This window comes from Hylobates moloch, unplaced genomic scaffold, assembly GCF_009828535.3.
Source record: "Hylobates moloch isolate HMO894 unplaced genomic scaffold, HMol_V3 SCAFFOLD_3, whole genome shotgun sequence".
Taxonomy (NCBI): domain Eukaryota; kingdom Metazoa; phylum Chordata; class Mammalia; order Primates; family Hylobatidae; genus Hylobates; species Hylobates moloch.
The window spans coordinates 97,543,774-97,559,273 of NW_026652278.1; the positions used below are offsets into that span (position 1 = coordinate 97,543,774).

Genomic DNA, 15,500 nt, shown 5'->3' on the forward strand with positions numbered 1-15,500 from the left:
CCAAGAAGAAAAGTAAGGTGGAAATGGAGATGGGGTGATGAGGGAGCTGGGGAAATGGGCGTTTCAAATTTAAATATGGCGGTCAAAGAAGGCCTCCTTGAGAAAGCCATGTTTGAGCAAAAACCTGAAGTGAGCCTTGTTGGGAATAAGCATTCCAAGTAGTGGTACAAGCATGTGCAAAGGCCCTGAGACAGGATGCATGTGTACAGGCCCCCGACAGTGTGTGCAAAGGCCCCAAGACAGGATGCATGTGCGCAGGCCCCCCACAGCATGTGCAAAGGCCCCGAGACAGGATGCATGTGCACAGGCCCCTGACAGCATGTGCAAAGGCCCTGAGACAGGATGCATGTGTACAGGCCCCTGACAGCATGTGCAAAGGCCCCGAGACAAGATGCATATGTACAGGCCCCTGACAGCATGTGCAAAGGCCCCAATACAGGATGCATGTGCACAGGCCCCCTAACAGCTTGTGCAAAGGCCCTGAGACAGGATGAATTGTGCACAAGTGTGTGCAAAGGCCCTAAAGATGGGTCAAGAGACCAGAGTGACCTGAGCAGAGTGAATGGGGAGAATGATAGGAATTGAGGTTGTCAAGATAACAGAATGTCTGTGGGAGGAGGACCATTGGCTCTTATACTCCAGATCATTGAAGGGCTCTAAGCAGAGCAGTAATATGAACTGCCTTCTATGTGTAAGGGTCACGCTGGCTGATCTGTTGGGAAAGGATTGTAAGGGAGAAAGAGCAGAAGCAGGGAGCTCTTGTAGTCATTCAGGCAGACGATGATGGTGACTGGAAGCAGATATTATCTGTGGAGGTGGTGAGAAGGTGTCCCATTCTGGATATGTTTTGATGGTAGAACTGAGGAGATTTCCCGACAAAGTGGCAAACCAAGGATGGGTGTATGGTCTTTGGATTTAGTAACTACAAAGATGGAGTTACTATTTACTGAGATGGGAAAGACTGCGGAGGAGTAGGTTGGGCTGAGGAAAAGTTCAGGGATTCCATTTGAGGCGTACTGAGTGGACATCCAAATAGAGATCTATGACACTCCAAGATTTAAATGCCAATTATTATGAGAATTATACTTTAAAACCATATTTAATAAGCTATCACTGATGTGAAAGTACACTATGTGGTATGATTCTTACTGACTTGTAACATACCTCATTTCTTAGAGGTTAGCATGTTTATTAATGAAAGAGGTTTGGCTGTTATTATTAAAAGGAAAAAGCTCACTGGGCAATGTAAGTTATATGTAGTTTGCATAAAATTTTGTAATAATCCGAGTGCAGTGGCTCACACCTGTAATCCCAACTACTCCAGAGGCTGAGGCGAGAGGATCACTTGAGGCCAGGAGTTCAAGGCTGCAGTGACTTACAGTGATGCCACTCCAGCCTGGGTAACAGAGCGAGACCCTATCTCTTAAAAATAAATGAAATTGTAACAATAACATTAAGGCAAATTGCTAGTATGCTGTAAACATGAATTGCAGAAATTTACACTATTTAAAGTTGAATCTCCGCAAGTCAAGAGCTGCCTGTATATAAAGATTGTCAAATCATATATGTTTGTATATGTGTATGCTTGCATATATATGAATTATTAGGAGAAATTCATGTCTTCCTATAGACTTGTGAAAATTTTGCTTAGCTTTGGTGGATGGCATAGAAGTTAGTTTATTTTTGGTCTTCCAGCACAGTGTGTTTGCTTCCAAAGTATAATTGCTTCTCGATGGTTGAACCGTCAGCATTAAAAATCCTCCTTTTTCCTACTGCAGTACAAAATAATCCATATGAAGAGTATTTTTTTTTTGTAACATTGATCAGATTTACAGACTGTTTTCCTCTGGTTAATTCATTATAGAAAACTTGTTCTAATCAGTTCACAAAGCATCACTTATCATGCATCTCTTTTCTAACATACTTTCTTACAAATAATTTCCTGAAAAGTCACTTTTTCTCTACTTTTGTCCTTGCTCTGGAGTACTTCGTACATTCTTTTAAAACAAGATCAGTGTGGGGACTTAATGTAAGTTAAGAGGGGTTTGCCATAAAGTTAAATAAAAATGAAACTGTCCATTTGTTGTTATTTCTTTCAAATGTTATTATTTACCCACGTCTACTCCTATGTGTTTTTTCCTAATCCTGTTTCTTATTTCTGTCTGCCCTCCTATGTTGAAGCAACACTGATCTTCAACAAGTTATCTGCATGTTTTATAAATCCAGTAAAAATTCCCATTTATTCAGTATTCAGTCATTTTATTAAAGAATGTCATGCAAATTAAGTACAGCTATGTCTAAATATACTGCCTTAATATTTTTCCTAAACATAATATTTATGCATAGAAAACAGAAGCATTCTTTCAAGGTTCTTTCTTGAATACGAAAGAACACTGCATAATCTCAGCATGTCTGGAATACTACTTGGAAATATTTTTTCTGACAGAAAGAAACCATTTCTGCTTGGAGAATTTTAAGTTGCACGGACTCAACTGAAAAAACATATTAAAATTTCAAATCAATTTTTCTCTGTTCAGAACTATATTTTTATATACAATTTTACATATGTATAACTATTTTCTTATAATTTTGCAGGTATAAGTAAGAACTTATTTCTTTATTAGGTGGCTTACAAAAAATTAAGTTCTCATATGATTTCTTCTCTCTCTCTCTCTCTCTTTTTTTATGGTGATGTTCTGTGCTGTACTTTAAAAACAAATTGTCAGTGGTATCAGGAAAACTTTTAAAGACCTAAGTAATATTTTCTTTGAAAATTGCAAATTGATATCTTTTATTAACTTTTGTGGTTTCATTAGGTACTTTGAGTTTCTGTTTTTATTTTTAGCCTGAGATGAGCTGAAAGACTCAAGGGTATTTATGGCATGTGAACATTTCTTTACATTTTACTGAGAGGAACTTTGAACCTGCAACATTGCAGAGATGAATTTTCTAATAGTATGTTTGAAAGCATTTTTCCCCTTTATCTACAAAATTAGCATATGTATAATTGGCTAATATAATCCATAAAAATGTTCATTTTTCTTTGGTGATTTTTTTCTGACATTGTTTTGTAAGATCAATATGGAAGCTGACTAACCTAGCCTCTTTAGACTTCAGTAAATCTAGATTTAGCATTTCTTCTCAGTTTAAACCTCCTCCCAAGATTTTTACTTGTTTGTTACTGTAAGATGTTCTTAATTATCCTCCATAGTCTTTGGGATAATTTTATGATTGGCATATAATGAGAGCATCATTTCGATAATAATTTTCTATTAAGATCATGTTACTAGGTTGGTTATGACTTGCACTATTATAACAGCATTGGCATTATATTCAAAATGTTTATGTTAGTAGAAATGTTCAATGTTTGGTTGTCAGAAACCTAATATCATATAATAATTTCCAGCTGCTTAGTTTTTATTAATGTCTACATGGTTTTTTTTTTTTTTTAAATCTTCTTAGGAAGTTCGCTTATAGTAAATTTTTTTTTTCCTTGTGGTTAAGGTACCTATTGAATCAGTTAAATAATTGCTTGGTCAAATGAATCTGATTTTTAAGATGCAAAAAATAACTTTCATACAATGATTTTAAAATGTCTTCTGATTAAAAAAATTTGCATTTTAGTAATTTTAAGGTGAGAAAAAAAGAATTTAAATGTTTATTTTTTTCTCCGTTGAAAAAATTAAGCAGTTTTCTAGACTGTGTTTGCATCAAATAAATGTATTCCTTAAAACCTTAGGAACTTTAGAGTGGCTCCTTCTCTAATCCTCTGAGTCAAGATTGTTTCACTAGGACCTCTTTTCCCATGCTATCAACATATATAAAATTTAAACATATTAAAAGCTTATTTTTAACGTTAGAAATGCATACTATCTGATGTTATTAGACCAGGTTGGTTATGTAAAAGAAATGTAATCAAAGATCTAAACTGTCCCATTTGAAAAATTGCGGGTGGTAACATTAATAGTATTGATTTTGAGGTAACAGAAAGCCAAGTCCCATTTCCCCCTCATTCACATGTGGGATTTTTGGAGGCTGTTAGTGTGGGTGGTGAGTTATCTTGACTTTGCTTGAGGGCCTTTTATGTTAATGGGCATGTTTGTAGCTAAAATGATCATGTATTTTTAATAAAATGCCATCTTAAAGGTCAGCATTTTATTAAAAAGTGAGATCATTAAAATTACAAATATTTACATTTTAAGTTTACATTGATATTACGTGTTTGTGAGAGCCAAAGAATATAATAATTTGTGATTTTAGAAAGGATTTTTTATCCACTTTATTAGTTTGGTTGTAAGTTTCAAAACCGTAAGTACTCTTTTTTTCATCATTACTACTTAGGTGAGACTTCTGGTTCTCTCTCTTCCTTGTCCTTAATCTTAACTTCTTATATTCTCATTTTTTATACTTTTCCATGGATTTTTGCTTTTGTTGCTTGCTTTATGCTTGAATTTATGTGGCTATTCCTAACTATTGTTAATATACAAATTTGGTCTATTACCATAATCACTGAAAAATATAGATGATTAGAACTTGCCTCTGAGACATAACCAATATGTATTTTGTGTTACATGCTGATATAACCACACAACTACATCTGCCAATATGGATTTCGTTTGTTTGTTTATTTCTTGTTTGTTCATGTCTTTTTATGTTTTCTTTTTAAAATTATAAATTTGAAATTATGTAATTTTATATAATTATATAATCTAGTAATTTTGAAACATATATAATATTATAGTAAGTTTGAAAAATAGAACAAATAATTGTCCACAGCCCTCTCTACCTAACACAACCATTGTCTTTTTAAAAAATATATTTTCTTCTATATTTCTGTATCCATAACAGTCTTTATATTACTAAAAAAGTAAAACTCATAGTGCAAGTATGATTATTGTATCCTGTTTTTTTTTCCATTTATTGTATGAAATGCATTTCTATGGTACTGTGTAGTTTTATAATTTTAATAGTTTCAACTTCATTTCTTTGAGAAGGTGTTTTATAATTTAATTGATCATTTCCATACTTCTGCATATCTTGGTTACTTCCAAGTTTTTTAGTTGTTAAAAAATATTGCTAACATTTGAAATTATAGTATGGGTAGTTATAATATTTATCTATAATATGAAACTTAGTTTAATAACAAATGATTCTTAATTTATGTATGTAAGCATTAAGATTAATACTCTATTGATGAATAATGTTTTACAAATGCAATGTCGAGAAATAGCTTTGAAAGTGACCAAATTGCAACTGTCCAAGTTTTAAAATTTTTTACTTAAGAGAAATTGGAGTGACTGGAATACTTGCAGAAAGTCTTATTTTCTAGTCATGGTCCTGCATTGTGAAAACACCTTAAATTACAAGCATTTGAGAATAAGTTTTGTGTCCCCTAGTGGTTGGGAGCCAATGACACTGGCTTACATATTTTTGTATTTCGAATACAGGGGAGTATTAAAATGTGTTTCCTTATATTTGGAAAACGTCTTCTGTCAGGAAAAAAATTATGTTTTTAATCCCTAAGTTAAACCATTGGTCCTCTTTGTTAATTTTTTCTATTAAATTATTTCATACCTAACATAATGTAATAGAAATGAGCTAAATTCATTTTTTTCTATTATGCATCTATGTATATAGGGTAATGTTTCAAACTTTCTTCTTGACTTCATTTTATCATTTAATACTTGAACCAAAGCTTTGGCCATCTTTGTTTATTACACTGAAGAGTGTACTTAAACACGTGGATTTTTATACCCACCTCATAGGGTTACTGTGAGAATTAAATAAATTCGTCCCACATAAAGCGCTTTGAGTAGTGCCGGTCATCTAGTATGTGCCCGACAAATATCAACCACTACCACCACTTATACTGTTGTTTTGGTGTTGATATTATTAAAAAGAGAATGAAAGGCGAGGTATGGTGGCTCATGCCTGTAAACCTATCACTTTGGGAGGCTGAAGTGGGGCCAGGAGTTTGAGGTTAGCCTGTGCAACCTAGTGAGACTCCATCTCTACAAAATACAGTTTTTGAAAAGTAACTGGGTATATTGGCATGTGCCTGTATGTCCAGCTGCTTGGGAGGCTGAGGTGGGAGGATCGCTGGAGCCCAGGGGTTTGAGGCTACACTGAGCTGTGATCGCACCACTTTACTTCAGCCTGGATGACAGAATGAGACTCTTTCTCTCAAAATAATAAATAAATAAAAATAAAAAGAGAAGCTAAATTTGAACCAAGAATCACCTTTTTCTGTCATGGCATAATAATGTACCATCTGGTATTTCAATACAATGTATATGTCAACATAAAGTAGTAAAAGGGTTGTTCAGTATTTCTGGGACCATTGGTTAATTATTTAGAAAAATATAAAGTTACAGCCACACTTCCCAGGCCTGATTTCATCATGATTACATGTCAGTAATTCCAGATGGAATTAAAAAATTAAGTGTAAAGCCATGCAACCCACTTTTTAACACTTCAGAAAATATTGGTGAATATTTATCAGAACTAAGATGGAAAAGTTATAGAAACAATGGAAGGAATCACAAAGGAAAGATATTTATAAATTCAAACACATAAACAGTTTAAACTTCTTTATGATAACAGTTAAAAGGAAAATTGAAAACCTTATATCTTTTCAACAAATAGAACAAAGGGTTCATGACCTTATTAAAAGATACCTATGTATATGTATTTATGAAGACTCTAATCCAAAAGTGATCAAAATGTATAAACCAACAATTTACAGAAGTAAGAAATGCAAGTGAGTAATAAACATGAAAAAAATACCCTCAGCTCCACTAACAGTTAAAATAACAGTAATGTACAGTTTTCACTTGTCAAATCACTAAAGATTGTAAAGAAGAGATTAGAAGTCCTTTGATGAGAGAATGGTGAAATGGGCCACTGTACATACTGCTGGTGGGAATGGATATTGATATTAATCAATCCGAGAAGCATTTGGACAGGATCTGTCTAGTTTCTAGCAATTTGCCCTAATGAAGTCATCAGTGACATAGGATAAAGGGATGTTTATTGCAGTCTTATTGAACTAAGAAGCAAATAACAAGCAACTCAGATATCTCCCTTTACAGTTAAATTTTTAACTTTAACCAAAGCTATAAATTAAATGATAAATGAACAAGTCATCATAAATTTTCTACTGGAAAATATTAGATAAGCGGTGTCTGTGATTAGGGACTGACCTGCAACTGCAGTCTTAACTCTGAAGTCACTTTCCTATTGTAATAAACTAAACGTGCCGTTCCTTTCAAAAACACAAATCTCTAGCAGCTGTGGGTAAGCTCCCTGGAAAAAGCCTGTGCATAAAAATGTTGAGCCAATTATAAATTGTGAAAACATGAAATGTAAGGAAAAATATTTTTTATGTAAAACTGTTCACTTACTCTAAATTCCTTGTTAATGTACCCCTTTCTCTTCCGTCTTTTTTAAAGCCGGCTCTTGCTAAGACTTTTGCACTGAAAGTGAACTGAAATCAAACAGGTTCACATTTATCTAAAAGAATCCTCTGTGTACTTTCAGTTTAAGGTCACATTTTTTGGTCTTCCTTTTAATAAGAGAAGATCTGAAGGCAAGAAACGATTAACTCCCTTTTCCTGACACAGAATTACTCTCCCTTAAGCTTAGACTTAACTAAGGTGTACTGACACATCGCTCATTATTTTACTGAAATTGGAAAATTACAGCCTCTGTACTGCCTTGAAGGACATGTTAAGTGTGCTGTCACCTCTGACTACCCATGGGGGACAGAATCTAGAAAAATTGCCCTTTGGAGTATGGGGCAGGCTGAAAAATCATCACAAATAAATACTCTGAATTTCATAACTCTTGCTATATCTTTTGTTCTGGCTATTTTATTGGTTGTCCGGGCTGGCAATTTCTCCTTCTTCTCACCCTGTCTGTGTATGTATGTACATATATATGTATGTATATGTATGTATGTTTCTGTATATATGTGTATATATATATATATATGCATATGTGTGTATGTATATCAGATGTGTGCATATGTAAATATGAGCATTAATATGTATTTGTGAATTAGGGGAGTAAGTAAAAAGTAAGACCAAAGGAAAGGATACTCTCTTTAAATGTAAATATGGTAACAAATAACTATATCCCTAGAAAGAGAATCTATGAAGACAAATGAAAAAATAGTTAATACATATTAAACCTTTCTGTTGTATTTTTTAAACTTATTTATTTATTTATTTATTTAGAGACAAGGTCTTGCTCTGTTGTCCAGGCTGGAGTGCAGTGGCGGGATGTTGGCTCACTGCAACCTCCACCTCCTGGATTCAAGTGATTCTCGTGCCTCAGCCTCCCAAGTAGCTGGGATTATAGGCATGTGCCACCACACCTGGCTATTTCTGTTGTATTTAAAATGTCTTAATACTTAATAAGGTACTTTAGGCGTCTACAATATTTAACATATTTAAATCTGGCTTTAATTTTAACATTTTGTCTGTTTTATACTATTAGTCAATTTGAAACTAATTAGTGAGCCTCTTAACTCCCCCTCCTCGCCCCGCTTTTTTAATTTTTGCTAGACTGTGCTGTGGGACTACAGGGGATACAAGTTCCTGCCTTCAAGGTTCTTTTAAGTAGTTGGAGGCATTGTAGCATGAATCTGTAGCTAACATGTAAAGCACTTACCATATGCCACAGATGGGACCGAAAGCTTTATATGAATTATTTAATCCTTAACCACCTTGTGAGGCAGATACTACTATAATCTGTATTTTAAAGTAGAGGAAATGAGCCTTGTAGAGAAGTAAGTCAGCAGAGCCTAGGAACTGGTCCGGATCCTCTGCCAGCCTCTGCTTGGTAACAATCAGTGACCAGCTGCTCCAATGGAAGCCCTGTGGCGACCTCACTGCCTTTGCTCCTTTGCATTGTAAAATATCGTTCAAGGCACTAAAGCTTCATAACCTGCGTGAATTCCTGTGCATTAAGGCACTGAAGCTTCATAACCTGCATGAATTGATGGGTGTTGCTACTGAAAAACTGATGTGAACAAGTGCAGTGTATGGCGGCGCTGTCTGTGCCCGGTGGGGAGCAGACTCAGATGACCTCCAGAGTTTCTTCCAGCTCTAAGGCTTTCTTGTTTGCAGAGCATTAGCCTTTGACACTTTTTAGAATTTTAACTCTTAGAAAATGCCTAATGTGTCACACTTTCTTTGTTGAAATTTACATGAAGCAGATGAAACAGGAATAATAATAGGGTTTTTGTTGTTGCCTTTTAAAATTACTTCCATTCAGTAAACGTTTATCAAGCAACTGTTCTGTAGCAAGCCTTGCACAACTGACATCACCCAACTATCTATGCAATATGGTCCCCATCTTTGACACTCGTGCAACATCACCTTAAGAGATCTGATTACCTTCTCTTTTCCTCACTAACTCTTCATTGTTTATGATGAAAGTAAAAACTTAGCTGGGTGTGGTGGCTCATGCCTGCAATCCCAGCACTTTGAGAGGCCAAGGCAGGTGGATCTCCTGAGGTCAGGAGTTCGAGACCAGCCTGGCTAACATGGAGAAACCCCGTCTCTACTAAAAATACAAAAATTAGCTGGGTGTGGTGGCAGGCGTCTGTAGTCCCAGCTACTCAGGAGGCTGAGGCATTAGAATCGCTTGAACCTGGGAGGCGGAGGCTGCAGTGAGCCGAGATTGCACCACTGCACTCCAGCCTGAGCCACAGAAGTGAGACCCTGTCTCAAGAAAAAAAAAAAAAAGGAAAGTAAAAACTTAAGTGAATTGTAAAGGCTCAATTAAGTAAGCACATTGAAATTCAAGATTTAGCTGTGATTTGCTCATCAGAAATTTGTCAGGTTTTTACTTTTGGATGTTATTTCCTGTGGATGAAGAATTTATGTTGTTATATCCATTCCTGTGCCAAAAGTTTGTAGTGACTTGACAGCAAGCCTCCCTCCATACAGGGAATAATTATAAAAGAATTTATAGTTGTACCTGCTTATCCTGTAATTGCCTCTCATGAGGCAAGAGCTGTGGAAACATGAAATTAGAATGCTGTGAAATATCAACATTCTAATTTTGTTGTTAGAGTAGCTCATGTATCATCTTTGTGCTATACCAGAAATCATGCTAATACTGAGCTGTAGTCTGGGCCAGCACACATCAGTGACAGAGTAGGTGTCGGGGGTGGTTTGGGATAACCAAATTCTGCAATTAGGAAGAGAGCCTTGTCTGAGAACCACTGTGCTCAAGCACGAGGGGTAGTTGTAAGGACCTTGGCTACTTCTGGTGTAGTGTGTGATGTCTATGATAAGGTGGCTGGGTTTGGTGTCTCATGCCTATAATCCCAGCACTTTTGGAGGCTGAGGTGGGCAGATCCTTTTTGCTCAGGGCTTCAAGACCAACCTGGGCAACATGGCGAAACCTTATCTCTTAAAAAAAAAAAATTGAGCCAGGTGTGGCGGCACATGCCTGTGGTCCCAGCTACTCAGGGGGCTGAGGTAGGAAGATGGCTTGAGCCTGGGAGGCAGGGGTTTCAGAGAGCCGAGATCGTGCCACTGCACTCCAGCCTGGGCAACAGAGCCAGAAGCTGTCTCAAAAAAAAAAAAAAAAAAAAAAAAAAAAGTTCCCTTTTCTGGGTTCTATGAAGCTTTCCCTACAACCTAGAAAACAAGATGAACAAAGAGTAATAGACAACTTTTTCTCTTGCACTTTACATAGAAGTTTGAATCCTCTCTGCACGTGTGATTTTAGAATCCCATCTCTTTTTCTCATCCTAGGGCCAGAGGGGCGCATTTACCTTCTAGCTTTCCTCAGATGTCATCTCTGTCTTATAAGACGCCCATGTGTTTACAACTTGTCCTGTTCTCTTCTTTTTGTGTTTGTAAAGGAGCTTTAGAACAACTGTCTTCCTTGTTTTAGATCCTTTATGAATAACCTTTTCTCTCAACTCAAATATCTTCTCAAAATCAGAGTGACTCTTAGAGGGCCACAGAAACATGTTATCAGATAAACTTTAGTCACTCTGTCCTTAATATCTTAATCAATTTTTATCAAACTCAGAATCCATAAGGTGAGTCACATAAAGCCATTGTTAGTCGTTGGTAATTGTTTCACATTTCCTTTATTTTGAATCCTGTTAATTTCTTAAACCCAATGGTAACAATTATTCATTTCCTTTATGCAGTCATCCTGTGATATCCATGGGAGATTGGTTCCAAGACCCCCTTGGATACCAAAATCTGCAGATGCTCAAGCCCCTGATATAAAATGTTTACTTACATGTAATCTATGTACGTCCTCCTGTATACTTTAAATCATTTCTAGATTACTTGTACATGTAACCTAATACAATGTAAATGCTATGTAAATTGTTATAGTCTATTGTTTAGGGAATAATGACAAAGGACAAAAGTCTCAGTACAGATGAAATAACACTCAATACATGTTCAATAGAGATGCAGTTAAAAAAATTTCAGTCCATAATTGGTTAAATCCACATGGATGGAACCCACAGATTCAGACAGCTGACTATATTCCCTAAAATCCACACAAATTAGTTATTATATTTTTTCATTTTGTTACAAAATACCTGTGTTTATAAAAAAGATATCTATGGCTGGGCATGGTGGCTCACGCCTGTAATCCCAGCACTTTGGGAGGCAGAGAAGGACAGATTACCTGAGGTCAGAAGTTCGAGATGAGCCTGGCCAATGTGGTGAAACCCCATCTCTACGAAAAATACAAAAGTTAGTCGGGCATGGTGGCGTGTACCTGTAATCCCAGCTACTCGGGAAGCTGAGGCAGGAGAATCACTTCAACCCAGGAGGCAGAGGTTGCAGTGAGCCGAGATCACGCCATTGCACTCTAGCCTGGTCAACAAGAGCAAAACTCCATCTCAAAAAAAAAAAAAAAAAGGTATCTATTTATCAAAGTTGATGAATATTCTTTTTGGAGAGAATGTATTTTTATACCTTTAAAATGTACTTGCATTTTATTTTGAACTTTGCAGCTGATATAAAATATCAGGGTTTTTGTTTTGTTTTGTTTCGGAGATGGAGTCTGATCTGTCACCTAGGCTAGAGTGCAGTGATGCGATCTCGGCTCACTGCAACCTGTCTCCTGAGATCAAGTGATTCTCCTGTCTCAGCCTCCCGGGTAGCTGAGATTACATGTGTGCACCACCACGCTTAGCTAATTTTTTTGTATTTTTAGTAGAGATGGGGTTTCTCCATGTTGCCCCAGCTGGTCTTAAACTCCTGGGCTCAAGCGATCTGCCCTCCTTGGCTTCCCAAAATGCTGGGATTATAGGCATGAGCCACCGTGCCTGGCTCTATTTCTTAATTTCGTACGTGTCACATTTTGAAAGCATAGAATTTCCATTAGAGAAAAGAACCTGAGGCTTGATCATTTATTCTATCACCTGGAGTCCAGTTAAAGTTAACTGACTTGCTGAAGACCAACTAATTGTTGACTGTGTGAGCCTTGTTCTGTCAGCCTGACTGACGCATATGCACACGCTACACTACACACTCCCTAATTTAGTTTTCTTTTTGTTTAACAATAGATGCTGCCTGTGCCGTGGGTACATTGTGAGGTTATGCTTAGGATGTAATAGAAACTTTGTTAATGTTCCATGAATGAGAGAACTTGCTGTTTACATTTAAAATGCTTTTACAGTGTTTTTAACTTTTTCATATCAAATGTGTTTACCAATCACTTCTTGATAAATTATGATTTCTGACATTTTTGCTTTATCATACGGTTATTTTACTCGATGATTTTTCAACAGAGCTCTTTATTGTTTAAGCCAAATAAAATTTACATTATTATAACTATATAAATAACTATTAATTCTATTATAAGTTATTGTTTTTATAAAATTGTGTTCTATTATTTTTTTCTTACCGAATGCATTTCTAACAATATTATGATGAATAGGCTGGGCACAGTGGCTCATGCCTGTAATCCCAGCACTTTGGGAAGCTAAAGTGGGGGGATTGCTTGAGGCCAGGAGCTCAAACCAGCCTGGGCAACATAGCAAGACCCTGTCTCTACAAAATATTTTAGAAATTAACCAGGCGTGGTGATGTGTGCCTGTAATCCCAGCTGCCTGGGAGCCTGAGGTGGGAGAATCACTTGAGCCCAGGAGTTCAACACTGCACTAAACTGTGATGGCACCACTACTCTCCAGGCTGGGCAACAGAGTGAGACCCTGTCTCTAAAACATTAGGGTTTTAACTTTAAAAACCAATATTATGGTAAATAAAATCCTACCCAACTCTGAGGGTTTTTTATTTTTATTTTTTGAGGGTTTCTTTTCTGGTTGATGTTACTAAAAATATACTTATTTTAATATTTGCAGCTGGTTTTAGAAGAAGTTTTCGTCTTAGTAGAAAAGATAAGAAAACAAATAAATCCATGTATGAATGCAAGAAGAGTGATCAGTACGACACAGCTGACGTACCCACATACGAAGAAGTGACACCGTATCGGCGACAAACTAATGAGAAATACAGGCTCGTTGTCTTGGTTGGTAAGTGCTTGTTTCTGTGAGTAATTCTGAGGAAATAAGTGAGCTAGTAAGAATTTCTCTTCAAAGTGAATCATACTTGAAGTTTTCAAGCTAAAAATCTCCTTCCGTTGAACACCTTTTGTCTTGTCTCTGAAACAAAATCTTTAGTTTTTTGTACTTAATTGACTTGCAGAGACTTTTAAGACATTTCTGAAGAATGGTACTGTCGTTTTAGTGGAACCTTTGTCAAGTGGGGATAGCAAACACTGTTGTAATATATGAAGCATACATCAGGCAATTAAATAATAGAAGTGAATATTTTTGAACACAATGCAAGTTCGTTTCAAAGCATTTTGAGCAGCAGCATGGTACAAGCTTCAGATGGCATTTAGACCTTCAGCGAAATAAAGTATTACAGCAGAGTTCTAGGATATTTCAAGCTAGAGAGTCAGCAAAGTTGCTTTAAAGTTGATAATTGGCTGGGTGCAGTGGCTCACACCTTTAATCCCAGCACTTTGGGAGGCCAAGGTGGGAGGATCACTTGAGGTCAGGAGTTTGAGACCAGCCTGGCCATCATGGTGAAGCCCCATCTCTACAGTGAGGCCCAATCTCTACAAAAATACAAAAATTAGCCGGGCGTGGTGGCACAGTCCTGTAGTCCCAGCTACTCAGGAGGCTGTGGCAGGAGAATCCCTTGAACCTGGGAGGTGGAGGTTGCAGTGAGCCAAGATCGCACCACTGCACTCCAGCCTGGGTGACAGAGCGAGACTCTGTCTCAAAATAAAAAGGTAGTTAATAAAGGACTGTGGATATTTTCACAAACATCGATTGCCTTGACTCAGATTTGCATCCTAGCATCTATCTTGTGCACCCTTCACAGATGTGAGCAGTCACAAGCTCCGTGTATCTTCACTTCATCCTCAATGCATTTCTTTAAAAATGTAGTGAGAGATATTTAAACTTCCAGGATCAAAGCCAATGATTTTAGAAGTTTTGGAGTAGAAGAGCATGGTGTCTCTTTGTATTAGTACATTTTCACACTGCTGTAATTACCTGAGTCGGGGTAATTTATGAAGAAAAGAGGTTTAATTGACTCACAGTTCCACAGGCTATACAGGAAGCATGACTGGGAGCCCTCAGGAAACAACAATCATGGCAGAAGGTGAAGGGGAAACAGGAGTGGGCTTCACATGGCAGCAGGGGAGAGAGAGAATGAGAGCGACAGGGACGTGCCACATACTTTTAAACCATCAGGTCTCGTGGGAACTCATTATCATGGGAACAGCATGGAGGAAATCCATCTCTGTGATCCAGCCATCTCTCACCAGGTCCCTCCCCCAACATTGAGAATTACAGTTCAACATGAGATTTGGGTGGAGACACAGAGCCAAACCATATCACTCTTGTTAATTGTTCTTTTATAAATTCATGATGATACTTATGGAAATGAGAATCAATGGAGAAGCTGAGAATTACCCCATCTTAGTAAGATGGAGTCTTTTGAAAGGTTACAACCCATGCTGTTCATTGAGAGATGGTGGGTGACTCATGGGAAATGATGCAGTTTCTCACATCTGTAGGTCCTGGAAGTGAACACTAGCATCATTACCTATTAAGATTGTTCACATTATTTTGAAACACATATTCACATACTTCAAAAGAAATTCAAAATTTCCTTTATTAATAATATCCACATCTCCTAATTCATTTATACTGAGCCTCCCCAAGGAAGAGGAGGAAGAATTTATTTATAGCTTACAGTGCCCTGCTTCTCATCCTTATAGAGGTGTGCTGAGAGAACATGCATTTCCCAGCTCAATGGGGCTACCTGAGACCTCCTGCTCCTCTCCCACCTCACTGTCCCTTCTGTGCCGCCCCCTTCACCAGCACAGATCACAGCAACATCTCTTCTGTCCCTGTTGCTTCTTCTCCTCAACCAAGGGGAGAGACATGTAATAAAATGGCAGTGAGGCTGGGCGCAGTGGCTCATGCC

At 37.1% G+C, this 15,500-nt stretch overlaps 1 protein-coding gene across 8 annotated transcripts in view; it reads left to right on the plus strand.

Annotated features, from left to right (window-relative positions):
* Positions 1–15,500, plus strand: part of MPP7 (MAGUK p55 scaffold protein 7) — a 262,894-nt gene that overhangs the window by 212,000 nt on the left and 35,394 nt on the right. For all 8 annotated transcript variants that reach the window (XM_032144508.2, XM_058436591.1, XM_058436596.1 and 5 more), the window contains one exon: positions 13,358–13,528. In XM_032144508.2, coding sequence (XP_032000399.1) covers positions 13,358–13,528 — 171 coding nt within the window. The remainder of the gene's footprint in view (positions 1–13,357; positions 13,529–15,500) is intronic.